The 19302-nt window shown below is 40.4% G+C and overlaps 1 protein-coding gene across 1 annotated transcript in view; it reads right to left on the bottom strand.

Moving 5' to 3' along the window:
* The window catches only part of LOC115205748 (protocadherin-11 X-linked), a 332013-nt gene that overhangs the window by 129184 nt on the left and 183527 nt on the right, over positions 1-19302 (bottom strand). The window contains exon 5 of the mRNA XM_029772033.1: positions 124-322. Within this exon, the coding sequence (XP_029627893.1) occupies positions 124-322 (199 nt within the window). The remainder of the gene's footprint in view (positions 1-123; positions 323-19302) is intronic.

Genomic DNA, 19302 nt, shown 5'->3' with positions numbered 1-19302 from the left:
AGGCCAGTTTATTACAGAGAGAAGCTCTTTCCCTGGTCTTCAACGGTATGTTGAACTCAATGGGACAACCTGGTAAAATAAACAAAAGGAAAGATAGTAAATCCTTGGACAGTAGCCACTTACTGGACTCAGGGTCAGAGTTTCCGTCTCCCTCGGTGCGGCTGTTGGGCGAGGTCTGTTGGTAGTACTCTTCCTGGGGGAAGCCAAGGGGGAGAGGCTGAGTGGTGCTGGCAGTGCTGCTGGGCTCGTGGTCCCCTAGACCACTGTCGCTACAGCTCTCCTGAGAACCGTCCGGGAGGTGGAACGTCACGCGACGCTGAGTCTGATGGAAACACACCAAAACACAACGTTAATTTAACATCACTGGTGGTTGGTCTAAAAACACACAACACCAAAGCAGTACGTAACTGTAATACTTTAACATCACACAATGCTGGAAACACAACGTTCAGTTAACGTCACGTGATGCTGGGTCTGGAGGGAAACACATGGAAACACAACGTTCATTTAACGTCACGTGATGCTGGGTCTGCTGGAGGGAAACACATGGAAACACAACGTTCATTTAAAGTCACGTGATGCTGGGTCTGGAGGGAAACACATGGAAACACAACGTTCATTTAAAGTCACGTGATGCTGGGTCTGGAGGGAAACACATGGAAACACAACGTTAATTTAACGTCACGTGATGCTGGGTCTGCTGGAGGGAAACACATGGAAACACAACGTTCATTTAAAGTCACGTGATGCTGGGTCTGGAGGGAAACACATGGAAACACAACGTTCATTTAACGTCACATGATGCTGGGTCTGGAGGGAAACACATGGAAACACAACGTTCATTTAACGTCACATGATGCTGGGTCTGGAGGGAAACACATGGAAACACAACGTTCATTTAACGTCACGTGATGCTGGGTCTGGAGGGAAACATATGGAAACACAACGCTCATTTAACGTCACACAATGCTTGGTCTGGAGGCTAAACACATGGAAACACAACGTTCATTTAACGTCACGTGATGCTGGGTCTGGAGGGAAACACATGGAAACACAACGTTCATTTAAAGTCACGTGATGCTGGGTCTGGAGGGAAACACATGGAAACACAACGTTCATTTAACGTCACATGATGCTGGGTCTGGAGGGAAACACATGGAAACACAACGTTCATTTAACGTCACATGATGCTGGGTCTGGAGGGAAACACATGGAAACACAACGTTCATTTAACGTCACGTGATGCTGGGTCTGGAGGGAAACACATGGAAACACAACGCTCATTTAACATCACATGATGCTTGGTCTGAAAACACCACAGAACAATATGTTTTTTCATATGTTTCGGTATGGTGGACAATGCTGGTATGTTCAGCTGCAGAGGGAGATAATTCAATCACCTTGGATACGGCATTTGGGGAAAATGTCAGACTAATTGGTTGCCTGTTATGGGATTGTTCTTGCATGTCTAACAAGACAAGTCTCCATCATTGTCACGTCTTCTCTGACGAATATCGTATTACGTCACGGCAGTCTAATTGATACAGTCGGCTTAGAACCTAAAATCAGCGGTCTTCTGAGATATAGCAGTCAAGGGTAATGCCATACTATTCAAAAATCAATGGTAACAACTTATAGCATAAGTCTTTTAATTGACAGGTACTGCCCATGATATGATTATAATAGATTAACCCTTTTGACGAGGCTGCACCGTGTCCTCCTTTTCCCACTGGTCCAATTTAGATAAAGGGAAGGAGGGGTGGATGAAGTGACTTTGATTAGAAAAGGTCTGTCTGAGGATTGTACCAGTTTGTAGATCTCCTCTCAAAGGGAGTAGTTCTTTGATTTCTCTGGAGAGTTACAGAAGTTCATGTGGTGACCTTTTTCCAGGAGCACGATGGTAACACTCCATAGGGAAACACTCCATAGGGAAACACTCCATAGGGAAACACTCCATAGGGAAACACTCCATAGGGAAACACTCCATAGGGAAACACTCCATAGGGAGGTCAATAGCCACAAATGCTAGCCGTTCTTCATGAAAAGAGAACATAGATGAGTCACATTGTGAAAAACAAAATAAAGGGTAATCCTATTTTATTTTATTTTTTACCTCCAATACATTCTACACCTTTGACTGTAATCATATTTTAAAAGGAATGAACTTAAATTAAATATTGTCAGGTCATTCTTTGCCAAGTAAATTTTTTTTTTTTTAAATGCTTTAACATTGAAGACAATTAACAGTGAAATGACTGACGTGTTATTACATGCAATTTTATAAATGTGAGGAGGCTTTTGGTTACAATGGACAGTTTGGAGAAAAAGGGCAATTTCAAAGTGAATATAATTTTATTTTATAACACGATCAGTCTCAGTCTCACATTGCATCTCACGAGGAAAATAAAACACTGACAACTTGATTATATTGCCCTTATAATGCTATTGTGTTTCAGTTGGTATTCAATCTATTATTTAGACTGATTAGAACAAATGTTTCATTAAAAAATATCATAGCCTCACCACAATAATCTACATTTTCTCCATCTCTAGAGCGGCTATAGCAATACGAGATTTCTGAATGAAAAACGACATTAACACATGGGTCTTTATGCTCACGGGGGGGTTGTCTGTGCCTCTTTGGAAAAGTACTTGCCCTCCACCACTGTGGTATAGAGATAAAGCCCTTGTTGTTCTTTGATAAGGCAGACAGGGGAGAAAAACAGAATGGGGGTAGAGAGGGAGAAAAAAATCTTGGCTCAAAGGAGGCCCAAGCGCTGCCAAAAACAGAGATCCACAAACAGCATACAAGTTCATTTAGGACTATCAGAGGGTTGACTAAACTAAATCCTTACAATTAAAACGCTGAAAGAAGAACTGCTTTATGATGCCATTATGAGCAAAAAGGAAGAAAGAAAAGTATTTCCTTCATTAAACCGAGTGTATGTGTGGGTGTGTGTGTATTAATGAGCATTGAAAAGACAGGTTTCCAGGACTACCACCAGCGTGTGGAGAGAATTCTCCTTTATACTTCACAGTCACTAAACACCTCTAAGATCTGTTTTTGTTGTGCTAATCGCCTCACGTAAATTACTTGTCAAGCTTGTCAGTCGATTACCCTTCTTCCAAAAACTGAAGCCAAAAGTATTCAATTGGCCTTAAGGTTAGGTAAAGGTTTGATAGGATCAATAAGAGAAGGGACTGTTTAGCGAGTCCTTCCGTTAAAGATAACATGGCCGGCAATTTATTCCACAAAGAAAGACATTCAATTATATCAGACTTGGATTATCCTGTTTTTCTCAAATGTATTCAAGCTGTTGGCTTCACCTCCACATCAATCTCAACCTGTTGGCTACTCCTCCAAAGCAACGTCAAGAAGTTAACTACTCCACCACAGCAACGTCAAGAAGTTAACTACTCCACCCCAGCAATGTCAAGCTGTTGACCACTCCACCACAGCAATGTCAAGAAGTTGACTACTCCACCACAGCAATGTCAAGCTGTTGACCACTCCACCACAGCAATGTCAAGAAGTTGACTACTCCACCACAGCAATGTCAAGCTATTGACTACTCCACCACAGTAGTATCTGTTGACTACTCCACCACAGAAGTATCATTTGACTACTCCATCACAGTAATAGCTGTTGACTACTCCATCACAGTAATATCTGTTGACTACTCCATCACAGTAATATCTGTTGACTACTCCATCACAGTAATATCTGTTGACTACTCCACCACAGTAATATCTGTTGACTACTCCACCACAGTAATATCTGTTGACTACTATACCACAGTATTATCTGTTGACTACTCCACCACAGTAATATCTGTTGACTACTCCATCACAGTAATATCTGTTGACTACTCCATCACAGTAATATCTGTTGACTACTCCACCACAGTAATATCTGTTGACTACTCCATCACAGTAATATCTGTTGACTACTCCACCACAGTAATATCTGTTGACTACTCCATCGCAGTAATATCTGTTGACTACTCCATCACAGTAATATCTGTTGACTACTCCATCACAGTAATATCTGTTGACTACTCCACCACAGTAATATCTGTTGACTACTCCACCACAGTAATATCTGTTGACTACTCCACCACAGTAATATCTGTTGACTACTCCATCACAGTAATATCTGTTGACTACTCCACCACAGTATTATCTGTTGACTACTCCACCACAGTATTATCTGTTGACTACTCCACCACAGTAATATCTGTTGACTACTCCACCACAGTATTATCTGTTGACTACTCCACCACAGTATTATCTGTTGACTACTCCACCACAGTAATATCTGTTGACTACTCCACCACAGTAATATCTGTTGACTACTCCATCACAGTAATATCTGTTGACTACTCCACCACAGGAATGTCAGGTCTTTATAGAAGGGAAGGTACAAAATTATAGTTACAGAGTTTTGGCAGCTCCATGAGAAGCTGCCTGCATCCTAAATCACAATTTATTCCCTATATAGTGCACTACTTTTGACCATGGCACATAGTGCTCTGTTTAAAAGAAGTGCACAATAGGGAATAGGGGGTCATTTTGGATGCAGACACCCACTTCCTCTCCACATGTTTGAAATTTATTTGAGTCTTTCTGCTCCGACAATGACAGCCAGGATTGATTAAAACAAACAGATGTTCTATATAATTAGGACATAATCATAGCGTGGAGGTTTGTTATCTCTGTCAGATGTTTATACAAACTGAATTCAGGACTTGTGCAAAGGTGTTAAAATATAAATCAACAGAGTTTTTTAAATCTGCACAAAAAACTGTTCGAGAGAGGCTCAAGATAAGTGTATGTTTATTTTAACAATAGGCTTCATGTGCTTTTCATGGTTTGGTCTTTCTTTTGTAAGTATTGTGTTGAGAGAAAATATATGGTGTACGTATTTGTTAAAGCATTACTACTTATTCTAAAGAACATGCCAGAAATCCAGAAATCAAACACAAGCTGGTGTAAGAGATATCAAGACCAAACACAGTGCCAGACAAAACAGTGCCTTGAAAACTATGTGCATAGAGAGAGATGATGAAAAAAAAGAGGAGAAACAAGCCAAGTTCTTTAACAAGCCAGACCTATCCAACCTAAAGCCACTCGCTTGGTAGCAAACCAGACAATGTGCAGATGGACCTGAGATTCACGGTGGGGTGAGGGATTAGGAATCCCTTGAGTAGAGGAGTTACTGTAGATTAGCATATACTATACAGCACCTCATCCAGGGGGGAAGACACAGCTCAATGAGTTACCTAGCTACCTTCTCTCGCCTATACACTTCTACATCCCAACATCACACATGAGAGACAGAGAGAGGGAAACCGTGTTGCATGACAACAGCAGGCTGCCTTCCAACCCTCCCCCCCATCCCTTTTGAATGATAAACAGTGTTCACTTTAGGAGTGGATTAGAGCACTTTAGGTGTGGCTCAGTTGCAACGCCAGGGTTGTGGGTTCGATTCCCACAGGGGACCAGTATGAAGAAAAAATGTATGAAATGTGTGCATTCACTACTGTAAGTCGCTCTGGATAAGAGTGTCTGTTAAATGACTAAAAATGTAAATCTAAAATATATGAGTTGCTGTCTAAGATAAAGATCATCCTGGGATGCATCACCTAAACATGGACCAAATCTGTTTGATGAAAATGTAGCTTTTTTTCATCAACTAGCTATCTGTGAAAACAATTGCTATATACATATATATATATATATATATACAGTGGGTTCAGAAAGTATTCATACCCCTAGACTTGTTCCACATTTTCTTGTATTACAGCCTGAATTCAAAATGGATTAAATATACTTTTCTCACCCATCTACATACAATACCACACAATGTCAAAGTGAAAACGTGTTTTTAGAAATGTTTGCAAATTCATAAAAAATAAAATAAAGAAATATCTAATTTACGTAAGTATTCACGCTCCTGAGTCGATACATGTTAGAATCCCCTTTGGCAGCGATTACAGCTGTGAGTCTTCCTCGGTAAGTCTCTATGAGTTTTACACACCTGGATTGTACAATATTTGCACATTATTATTAAAACATTCTTCAATCTCTGTCAACCTGGTTGTTTCTTTGCTAGACATCCATTTCCAAGTCTTGCCATACACTTTCAAGACGATTTAAGTCAAACTGTAACTAGGCCACTCAGGAACATTCAATGTTGTCATGGTAAGCAACTTTAGTGTATATTTGCTGTTGTGTTTTTAGTTATTGTCCTGCTGAAAGGTGCATTTGTCTCCCAGTGTCTGTTGGAAAGCAGACTGAACCATGTTTTCCTCTAGGATTTTGCCTTTCCAAAAAAAAAATGTTTATTCTGTACAGGCTTCGTTATTTTCACTCTGTCATTTAGGTTAGTATTGTGGAGTAACTACAATGTTGTTGATCTATCCTCAGTTTTCTCCTATCACAGCCATTAAACTCTGTAACTGTTTTAAGGTCACCATTGGCCTCATGGTGAAAATCCCTGAGTGATGTTCTTCCTCTCTGGCAACTGAGTTAGAAAGGACACCTGTATCTTTGTAGTAACTGTTTGTATTGACACACCATTCAAAGTGTAATTAATAACTTCACCACGCTCCGAAAGACTCATGTGAAGGCCAAATTACAGAGGAGAACCTCATGATGCAATTAAATCCTTTAAGATTTGGGAAAACTCAAGGGCTGGATGGCATACCAGTTGAGTTATACCAAACCTTTTTTTGATGTTCTCAGAGGACTGTTATTAGCATGTTTTAACTCCTCCTAGAACAATTGTAGATTAACAGATACTCAACAAGAAGGTCTGATTTCATTATTACTGAAACAGGATCCAAGGGGTAAATATAAAGATCCAGTCAATTTAAAAATGTTGAGTTCCCTTACACTTCAGTGTTGCGATGCAAAAATTCTAGCAAAATGCATAGCACGTAGAATTAAAAAAATATTGTCAGATATTATTCATCCTAATCAGACACTTTCTTTTTTTACATGGACGACAACTGGAAACAATAGAACCCTATGAAGAATCTGGAAACCAGGTCTGGTATTCATAGCTGACTGTAATATTTCAATTTTGGAGAATCTCTTAATACTTATTCTCAGAAAATATTAAACTGTCAAGATGAGGTTGTCCACTATCGGCAAATCTATTTAATATGGCCTTTGAAATGTTAGCTATTAAAACCATTCCAAACAATAATATCAAGCAGTTAGAAATCCAGGGCTTTAAAACAAACATGTCCTTATTTGCTGATAATTAATGCTTTCTTTAAATCCACAATTTGGATCCTCCACCGCCTCATAGAGGATCGAAATACTTTTTCTAACTTCTCTTGATTAAAACCAAACTATGATCAGTGTACTGTTACGTATTGGATCACACAAAAATACAACCTTTATGTTACAGTATAGTTTACCAATAAAATGGTCTGACGGTGATGTGGACATACTCGGTATACATACCTGAAAGAAAGAAATGATCTCACTACAGTACATTTTAATAGAAAGTTTGCAAAATGATCTTGCTACCATGGAAGGGAAAATACCTGTCCATCTCTGGAAAAATCACCCTGATTAACTTTTGAGTCATATCCCAGTTTACCCTGATTAACTCTTTAGTCATATCCCAGTTTATCCTGGTTAACTCTTTAGTCATATCCCAGTTTACCCTGATTAACTCTTTAGTCATATCCCAGGTTACCCTGATTAACTCTTTAGTCATATCCCAGTTTACCCTGATTAACTCTTTAGTCATATCCCAGTTTACCCTGATTAACTCTTTAGTCATATCCCAGTTTATCCTGGTTAACTCTTTAGTCATATCCCAGTTTACCCTGATTAACTCTTTAGTCATATCCCAGGTTACCCTGATTAACTCTTTAGTCATATCCCAGTTTACCCTGATTAACTCTTTAGTCATATCCCAGTTTACCCTGATTAACTCTTTAGTCATATCCCAGGTTACCCTGATTAACTCTTTAGTCATATCCCAGTTTACCCTGATTAACTCTTTAGTCATATCCCAGGTTACCCTGATTAACTCTTTAGTCATATCCCAGTTTACCCTGATTAACTCTTTAGTCATATCCCAGGTTACGCTGATTAACTTTTTAGTCATATCCCAGTTTACCCTCATTAACTCTTTAGTGATATCCCAGTTTTCCCTGAATAACTCTTTAGTCATATCCCAGTTTACCGTGATTAACTCTTTAGTCATATCCCAGTTTACCTATTCTCTTATGGTCTTGCTTACACCTAGCGACATGTTTTTTAAACTATTATCTGCCAAAAATATTCCACTTTATTTGGATCGTCAAGCCAGACGAAATGAAACGGGTGTTTTTCTATAATGAATATGAATTTGAAGGGCAGAAATGTTTAAATATTAAAGCATTAGACCTTTCACTAAAGGTGTCAGTCATATAAAAGTTATACATAAAACTGGTTCTCTAGCAGATTAGTAGGAATGTCTCACCCCATGTTCAAGAATGGCCTTTATCCCTTTTTTTCAGATTACAACTTTTGGTTGATCTCTAAAATGTTGCTATTTTTAAAACAAGCCATTGAAAATTGGTTTCAAGTTCAGTTTAATCCACCAGAAAATACAGAATAAATAATCTAACAAATGTTGTGGTTAAACTCAAAAATACTAATGTAAAAAACATTATTAAAAATAAAATAAAAATAGGTATAATTTTTGTAAATTATATCATAAATAGGACTAGTGGCATTATGCCAAGAATGTGAAAAGCTGTCATCAAGGCAAGGGGTGGCTACTTTGAAGAATCTAAAATATAAAACATATTTTCATTTGTTTAACACTTTGTTGTTTACTACATGATTCCATACGTGTTATTTCATAGTTTTGATTTCTTCACTACTATTCTACAATGTAGAAAATATACTGCTCCAAAAAATAAAGGGAACACTTAAACAACACAATGTAACTCCAAGTCAATCACACTTCTGTGAAATCAAACTGTCCACTTAGGAAGCAACACTGATTGACAATCAATTTCACATGATGTTGTGCAAATGGAATAGACAGCAGGTGGAAATTATAGGCAATTAGCAAGACATCCCCAATAAAGGAGTGGTTCTGCAGGTGGGGACCACAGACCACTTCTCAGTTCCGATGCTTCCTGGCTGATGTTTTGGTCACTTTTGAATGCTGGTGGTGCTTTCACTCTAGTAGTAGCATGAGACGGAGTCTACAACCCACACAAGTGGCTCAGGTAGTGCAGCTCATCCAGGATGGCACATCAATGCGAGCTGTGGCAAGAAGGTTTGCTGTGTCTGTCAGCGTAGTGTCCAGAGCATGGAGGCGCTACCAAGAGACAGGCCAGTACATCAGGAGACGTGGAGGAGGCCGTAGGAGGGCAACAACCCAGCAGCAGGACCGCTACCTCCACCTTTGTGCAAGGAGGAGCAGGAGGAGCACTGCCAGAGCCCTGCAAAATGACCTCCAGCAGGCCACAAATGTGCATGTGTCTGCTCAAACGGTCAGAAACAGACTCCATGAGGGTGGTATGAAGGCCCAACGTCCACAGGTGGGGGTTGTGCTTACAGCCCAACACAGGACGTTTGCAGGATGTTTGGCATTTGCCAGAGAACACCAAGATTGGCAAATTTGCCCCTGGCGCCCTGTGCTCTTCACAGATGAAAGCAGGTTCACACTGAGCACGTGACAGACGTGACAGAGTCTGGAGAAGCCGTGGAGAATGTTCTGCTGCCTGCAACATCCTCCAGCATGACCGGTTTGGCGGTGGGTCAGTCATGGTGTGGGGTGGCATTTCTTTGGGGGGCCGCACAGCCCTCCATGTGCTCACCAGAGGTAGCCTGACTGCCATTAGGTACCGAGATGAGATCCTCAGACCCCTTGTGAGACCATATGGTGGTGCGGTTGGCCCTGGGATCCTCCTAATGCAAGACAATGCTAGACCTCATGTGGCTGGAGTGTCAGCAGTTCCTGCAAGAGGAAGGCATTGATGCTATGGACTGGCCCGCCCGTTCCCCAGACCTGAATCCAATTGAGCACATCTGGGACATCATGTCTCGCTCCATCCACCAACGCCACGTTGCACCACAGACTGTCCAGGAGTTGGTGGATGCTTTAGTCCAGGTCTGGGAGGAGATCCCTCAGGAGATCATCCGCCACCTCATCAGGAGCATGCCCAGGCATTGTAGGGAGGTCATACAGGCACGTGGAGGCCACACACACTACTGAACCTCATTTTGACTTGTTTTAAGGACATTACATCAAAGTTGGATCAGCCTGTAGTGTGGTTTTCCACTTTAATTTTGAGTGTGACTCCAAATCCAGACCTCCATGGGTTGATACATTGGATTTACATTGATGATTTTTGTGTGATTTTGTTGTCAGCACATTCAACTATGTAAAGAAAAAAGTATTTAATAAGATTATTTCTTTCATTCAGATCTAGGATGTGTTGTTTAAGTGTTCCCTTTATTTTTTTGAGCAGTGTAGTTTAAAAAAACTAAGAAAAACCCTTGAATGAGTAGGCATGTCCAAACTTTTGACTGATACTGTATAAATAGTGGATTTTAGTAGTATGTCCTTCTCCCTAGACCACTTATATCAGTGAACTATGTCTTGATCTTCTACAGTTCCACAGCAAGGAGGATCTAAAACATGGCAAAATAAACCAGAACACCATTCACCAACAACCATCTCTCCACAGTCCAGATCATAGTGCAAGCCTGCTCAGTTGTAGAACAAGTATATTTTACCCTCTGCATCCCTGCAATGTACGGTTGAGATGAAGCCTGAAGAAAACATTGTCCTTGTTAAATATTGTGTAATGCATCACTTTTATATGATTCATATGAATATCAATTTTCCTTGTCAGGACAGTAATTACTTCATCATTAGAGCTCTGGCCATGAGAACTATGTAATGGAGGAGGGTCAGTGAACCAGTCACGAGATGAGTAACCTTGACTGAGACCTGGAGACTTGGATTAGCTCTCCAAGCTAAAGGCTAGACTTTAGTTCAAATGGGTTAACACTGTATTGTGGTGAGTCTTGCAGGAGGCCGGGTTTCATCCCTGCCGGGCAGATACGGAGAACCTCAAGGCTTTACATGTAGAATTCAGTGAACTGAACTTGGGTTAAGTGTTGCAATATACAATATGTGAGAAAAATGGATTTATTGTAAAACAACGAAAGTGAAAAATAGATGAAAGGTAACAAAAGACACGAAGGTCATGTGTCGCAATATAATTCCATTTGCTGTTATGTGGTCTGGCTGCTGTTAAAGCGGAAAAAAGGGTGCTGTGTCTTTTGTTGCCGTAGGAACAAGTCAGGTAGAGCTGTGCCATCAAGTGTAGAGAAACTGAGAGAATTTGAAAAGAACATTGTTTCCACTTCGCTGAGTCTTACAGTAAACTTTGAATTAGAAACTATAAAATAGAGCAATCCAAACAGAGAACGTAACACATTTCTTCAATTTCAAGAACTGAATTGAACGTATTCCGCACCTTCAGGGCTTTGATGTGGTACAAAGCAGCTCTTGAAGAAAACAACATTATTGTGAAGAAGAGTTGTCCTTTCATGACAATTAAAGAATTACCCATGCATGGAAGACAAGACAGATCTAACACCTTACAAACAACTCACAAAGTGAAATCTGCTTTAAAGGAATGTTTTTTGGTTGAAGCTACTTGTATTTCATTGACCTGACTAATGAAAAAGCGAAACAACAACTCTGTCCTTTGGTTAAACATATTGTTAATGTCAGGCTGAAAACAGTGTCTTCATTAAACATATTGTTAATGTCAGGCTGAAAACAGTGCCATCATTACAATCTTCATCGGCTGTCTTATTCTTTGTTTCAAAGTTAAACTGACAGGAAGCGACGGGCCCATATCATAGGGTTAATGGACGAAGAACATGGCATGGATCTCCTTCATGTATATGTACATGGAGTGGTTCCACTTCCAGAGTGATTGCCTTAGCGTGAATATAATTGGCTTAAGGATGAATAAAATAAATGTTTTGAGAAAATGCATTGGGAAATTGTTAGGAAACGGCATGCAGTAGTGTTAGACTTACGTTAGCAGAGGTTATCTTGCCGAGATGACAGACCTCCTGTAATAACACATGGTGAAATAAAGTTATTGCATGCTGTCCACGATTACATGCATGCTGCATTCAACCACACTATTGACTTTAGATGTGATTAAGAGTCAAGCCTTAAAGATTTGTTTTATAGGGATTATCATCATCCCCAGGGAGACAATTGGTGTCAAATGTTATTTTAGTTATTTTGTCTTGTTGACGTTGAAAAATGCTCCGATAAATGTTTGCGATATAAGCAGGTCAAAGTTCATCTATAAGCTCAAAGATAGCTTCCTGTTTCAGAAAAAAAATCTAGCCTTCAGATCTATATTGATTTCTTAGGAAAGGAGCAAAAAGGTTGTAAGTCAAATTGTTAATACCGCTCCATTGGAAAATATACCCTCGTAAGAAATATTCAATGCAGAACCTGACATCACCACGACAACACAAGCAAATAATAACTGACACTCTGATGAAGATGTGTTGGCATGTCAGCGGTGAAGAAGCACTGAATATCAAATGAACCATAAACAATTAACAATAAAACAATGACAAGCTTCTAAATTGGGAACAAAAGAGGCACGCAAGGCTGCAGAATAGAGCATCCTCTCCCAGGGGACCAGATAACAGCTCATTGAGAGATAACAGTATTACATTTTTAATCACCAAATTTGTTTTTCTTTGTACTGTGTATAATAATCTGACTACATGCATTGATTTGCAAAGAAAAAAGAGAGATCTGAGGGTGAAGGGAAACATTGATGAGGAGAACAAGCTGAGAGGGTTACTGACTGAGGACTGAGGGAGAAGGGGAACACTGATGATGACAAGCTGAGAGGGTTACTGACTGAGGACTGAGGGAGAAGGGAAACACTGATGATGACAAGCTGAGAGGGTTACTGACTGAGGACTGAGGGAGAAGGGAAACACTGATGATGACAAGCTGAGAGGGTTACTGACTGAGGACTGAGGGTGAAGGGAAACACTGATGATGACAAGCTGAGAGGGTTACTGACTGAGGACTGAGGGAGAAGGGGAACACTGATGATGACAAGCTGAGAGGGTTACTGACTGAGGACTGAGGGAGAAGAGAAACACTGATGATGACAAGCTGAGAGGGTTACAGACTGAGGACTGAGGGAGAAGGGAAACACTGATGATGACAAGCTGAGAGGGTTACAGACTGAGGACTGAGGGAGAAGGGAAACACTGATGATGACAAGCTGAGAGGGTTACTGACTGAGGACTGAGGGAGAAGGGAAACACTGATGATGACAAGCTGAGAGGGTTACTGACTGAGGACTGAGGGTGAAGGGAAACACTGATGATGACAAGCTGAGAGGGTTACTGACTGAGGACTGAGGGAGAAGGGAAACACTGATGATGACAAGCTGAGAGGGTTACTGACTGAGGACTGAGGGAGAAGGGAAACACTGATGATGACAAGCTGAGAGGGTTACTGACTGAGGACTGAGGGAGAAGGGAAACACTGATGATGACAAGCTGAGAGGGTTACTGACTGAGGACTGAGGGAGAAGGGAAACACTGATGATGACAAGCTGAGAGGGTTACTGACTGAGGACTGAGGGAGAAGGGAAACACTGATGATGACAAGCTGAGAGGGTTACTGACTGAGGACTGAGGGAGAAGGGAAACATTGATGATGACAAGCTGAGAGGGTTACTGACTGATGTCTGAGGGAGAAGGGAAACACTGATGATGACAAGCTGAGAGGGTTACTGACTGAGGACTGAGGGAGAAGGGAAACACTGATGATGACAAGCTGAGAGGGTTACTGACTGAGGACTGAGGGAGAAGGGAAACACTGATGATGACAAGCTGAGAGGGTTACTGACTGAGGACTGAGGGAGAAGGGAAACACTGATGATGACAAGCTGAGAGGGTTACTGACTGAGGACTGAGGGAGAAGGGAAACACTGATGATGACAAGCTGAGAGGGTTACTGACTGAGGACTGAGGGAGAAGGGAAACACTGATGATGACAAGCTGAGAGGGTTACTGACTGAGGACTGAGGGAGAAGGGAAACACTGATGATGACAAGCTGAGAGGGTTACTGACTGAGGACTGAGGGAGAAGGGAAACACTGATGATGACAAGCTGAGAGGGTTACTGACTGAGGACTGAGGGAGAAGGGAAACACTGATGATGACAAGCTGAGAGGGTTACTGACTGAGGACTGAGGGAGAAGGGAAACACTGATGATGACAAGCTGAGAGGGTTACTGACTGAGGACTGAGGGAGAAGGGAAACACTGATGATGACAAGCTGAGAGGGTTACTGACTGAGGACTGAGGGAGAAGGGAAACACTGATGATGACAAGCTGAGAGGGTTACTGACTGAGGACTGAGGGAGAAGGGAAACACTGATGATGACAAGCTGAGAGGGTTACTGACTGAGGACTGAGGGAGAAGGGGAACATTGATGATGACAAGCTGAGAGGGTTACTGATGTCTGAGGATGAAGGGAAACATTGATGAGAAACACAAGCTGAGAGGGTTACTGACTGAGGACTGAGGGAGAAGGGAAACATTGATGAGGAGAACAAACTAAGAGGGTTACTGACTGACAGCTGAGGGTGAAGGGAAACATTGATTGATGATGACAAGCTGAGAGAGTTACTGACTGAGGTGAAATGATTAAAGAGTACTGTATCAACACATCAAGAAACCACTCCACTAAGGTGAATGATGAACAGGAACTAGGAAGTGAGTATATTTATACAGGATGTACAGTATATGTCAACAAATCAAGAGACCACACACCAAGCTATGCATTTCCTTTAGCCTATGCAAACCAATTTGCAGGCAACCCATAAGAATGCTTTGGTGAAGTTAAACTGTGTTCTTGTCTCACAGCAGTGAAAAATAGAGCAACCTGTTAACATTCAGAAATGCGACTTAGCCTGCGGTCTGGCTAGCCAGAGGACCATACAGTATATGTGTGCAGCCCAATAACGGAAAATATCAGTACGTCATTGGAGCACTGCCGGTGTCCCAAATGACACCCTATTCCCTAAATATATTGTGCTACGTTTGACCAGGATACATAAGTCCCTTTTTAAAATTAGTGCACTATATAGGAAATAGGGTGTCATTTGGGTCTCAGACACTGTTTTCTGAGGCTAGCAGTGGAGGATTGGAAAGGGGAAAGGGGGATACCTAGTCAGTTCTCCAACTGAATGCGTTCAACTGAAACGTGTCTTCCACATTTAACCCAACCCCTCTGAATCAGAGATTAATCGGAGGACGGGTATAGATAGTGAAATCATTTAAAGTTTAGATGTAAATGGGGTAGAAGTTAAAATTTACTTTTTAAGATTATTGCCCGTAAATTATTAGGTTGTTGAGGGCAAACACTGCCAAGTGACTCATTGACATCAAGCAGAGTAAGAAATGAGTTATCAACCTAAATTATTGAGCAAATACTTGGTCAAACCATGAAAAGAATTGCGGTAGTATTATGTCAGAAGAGATGTGTTGGTTGTAGAACAGACGTTTGATTGATCTGAACGGCCTGGTTATAGAACATCTAAAGCTAGTCTGATTACCTCATTCTAGTTTAACATTAGGTAGTTAGATCAGTTTAACTGGATCGCCTCAGAGAATTATTGGGCTGTAGTTGGTCCACTTAGCTAGAGTTAATATTATCTTGCCACTGAGACTGAAACCTGATTTTAAAAAAATCGAGATATTTTATGATTTAATGCATCAAACATGAAGACAAAGTTAGGAACTGACATTCTGTACTTGTCAACATTGTTTGAAGAGGTGTTTAATGTGTATTCTTAACTGTACATTCTTGGTAAGTAGCTGTCAAACAGTTACGTTTGGTACTATGTATTATTCAACATTTCACGATGTAAATAGCTTTGCGTTACAGACCTCACCAACCAATTAAATGTGTGATACCGCGACACAGTTGAACAGAGAAAGTTCTTCAAAAAGTGACCTACTGTAATGTAGCCTTAGTTTTCTAGCAAATGTATATCACAGTTTACAGGAGAGAATAATGTGTGATCCATCTGTGTAGTGCTGGGTTGCTGACCCTCTATTCTCCATCTTTACGCCTCTCCAGACCACTGGTTTCCAAGCACCCACAGCCATGCCTGGTAGAGAGATGGAGATAAGTGCATGTGATGCCTACCCACATCAAAGCGGTGGAAGAGTGTCTTAGCGAGCAGAGGCAGTGGTGCTCGAAACACAGCTTTGATCATTCTCAGCTTTCTGATCATTAAAATATTGGATAAATAATTGATTAAAACCAGAGCACTGTATCCCAATTTATTCCAACCTTGACATTCGTCTTGTCTTTCGCTTTATATCAATAAGTGTGTGGGTACAACTCTGAGAGATACATGGATGAATTGTGCCTCTCCATTCAGCGTCTTTAAATAATACGTAAAACATTACGGACTGACATCACTTACAGTCTGTAGATATAACATGAACAACAAGCATATTGTTCAAGGTCACATACACTATCTCCCTTGCTGATACTGTATGGTTATAACACGCTTTCTCCCGTGACGATATGGTTATAACCATTGTTCTCCCTTGACGATATGGTTATAACCCTCGTTCTCCCGTGACGATATGGTTATAACCCTTTGTCATGATGTTGCCCTCTGGGTTTTCTATGCACCATCCCCTGACCTCTATACTTCTGACACAAGGCTGTGTGAAGGCGGTCGTAAATTCCAAAGGGAATGTCCTGCCTAACAGGCCACAGTCTTGAGACAGAGTGGGTTTTGTATAGAGAACAAAGGATTCTTCCACCTCACAGGATTGGAGAACCGAATGACATTTATGTTCTGGGGAAGGTATAAAAGATCGGTGAAGAATCCAGCTACGAACTGGTCCGCTTGGTACAATTTTGTGAGGCTCATTAGAGACAATATGGCCATATTACCATACTAAAGTTTATATACTAGCCTCAGCTATGGGACTTACATCTAAATGGTTGTATCAAATGTATTGATAAGGATAGAGCTATTTGGAGTATGTTGAGATGCTGTGTACTGGTGTTAATGTGAGAGAATTGTGTTTCTGTTCAAATGCTTAACTAAGTCATCGGCACGCCCCCAGGGACACAGACAGGACAAGGTGTCATGTGACAAGCTTTTCTATGTTCAGTATAAAACCCCCACCCAGAATTTCTTTCTTGAGACCAGCTTACCTCAGAAGAGAGAGCCAAGGTTTGACCATGCATCCCTCAACTGAAGTGTAACCATACCATGTGGTTTAACTTTTAGACTATCGATACCGACAGAATAATAACAAGTCTTTGATATTAATTGCTATTCTGCAGCTAGAAATTCGGTATCATTGAACGCGAAGACCGACGAAACAACCATTCTATAACGACATTAATGAATGTCGCTTTGAAAGATCCATTCTAACCGAGAGAGAGAGAGAGAGAGAGGGAACTCTCCAACAGAACGACCTCTCCAACAAGAATCACGACGACACACTGAGCGTAAATATATATATTGATTGCAATTGTTTCCGAATGAGTGAGTGTTCATGTGCAAAGGATTAGCATATCAATTGTTAATATTTATCAACTGTAGGGTCTTCGGGTCTTCTCAGCTGACCCCCCCACTACTCTTTTGTTTAACAAGCCGCCGTGCCGGTTTAGCCCACTAGGGCACATTTCTCCACCATTTCTTTGTAACGATAACTACTGTTTGTATGCTTTCTGTGAATTACTTAGTTTAGTAAATAAATGATTTTAAGACAATTTATGTATGGATGATTAGTGAAGATCGGGTTCGTGCAGATAACAACAACTTACGACGTTTGGAATGAGACTGGACGAGGTAAAGAATACACCATTTAAACCAGAAGATAATCGTTCAGATACCATAATATAATATAATATATAATGTTATAATATAGGAAAGTCATATTAGGAAATTATAACTTTGTAATCTGAAAATTTTTCTTGGTCCCCCTTTCTCCTAGTTAATTACAGTTAAAAGATTAATCAGTTTAATCGCGTAATAATAATTACAGGGAGTTATTTGATAAACATGTCTTCAGTTTAATGGTGCCCCAAAGACACGACACCTCGTTCTCCCGTGATGATATGGTTATAACCCTCGTTCTCCCGTGATGATATGGTTATAACCCTCGTTCTCCCGTGATGATATGGTTATAACCCTCGTTCTCCCGTGATGATATGGTTATAACCCTCATTCTCCCGTGATGATATGGTTATAACCCTCGTTCTCCCGTGATGATATAGTTATAACCCTCTTTCTCCCGTGATGATATAGTTATAACCCTCTTTCTCCCGTGATGATATAGTTATAACCCTCTTTCTCCCTTGATGATATAGTTATAACCCTCGCTCTCCCTTGATGATATAGTTATAACCCTCTTTCTCCCTTGATGATATAGTTATAACCCTCTTTCTCCCGTGATGATATAGTTATACTGACTGGTATTCTGATCCACTCCCATCATTTTTTTTAAAGGTATCTGTGACCAACAGATGCATATCTGTATTCCCAGTCATGTGAAATCCATACATTAGGGCTTAATAAATGTACTTAAATTGTTTGATTTCCTTCATTTGCACACACTGTATATATACATACTTTTTTTCCCTACTGTATTATTGACTGTATGTTTTGTTTATTCCATGTGTAACTCTGTGTTTTTGTATGTGTCGAACTGCTTTGCTTTATCTTGGCCAGGTCGCAGTTGTAAATGAGAACTTGTTCTCAACTAGCCTACCTGGTTAAATAAAGGTGAAATAAATAAAATTAAAATTAAAATATGAGCTGTAAAATCTTTAAAATTGTTGCATGTTGTGTATTTATTTTTATTCAGTATAGATTTCATGTCATTTTATATTTACCCAGCAACCCAAGGTGAGTACAACAATGGTTTTGTTTACTGTGAACATGTTACTTAGTAAAAATTTCAGTTGAAATGTATCGGTCACTGTGGGTTTTTAGAGTCAATATTCTAACTGTAAAATTGTCTATTCCTACTACATGTAATAGAAAGCCTTCATGGTTACATTATTATTTGTAGAGGCAGTTTAGACCCCAAAACAGACACTTCTGTTTGCCGAAAACGTCCTTCTCAGACTGTTAGCTAACATTTCCAGCTAACACAAAATAAATGTAATGTGTTAGCTAATGTTAGCTAACATTTGCAAACTATTTCCCTCATTG

Source organism: Salmo trutta, chromosome 13 (genome assembly GCF_901001165.1).
Source record: "Salmo trutta chromosome 13, fSalTru1.1, whole genome shotgun sequence".
Lineage (NCBI taxonomy): Eukaryota > Metazoa > Chordata > Actinopteri > Salmoniformes > Salmonidae > Salmo > Salmo trutta.
This window is presented reverse-complemented; position numbering and strand designations above follow the sequence as displayed.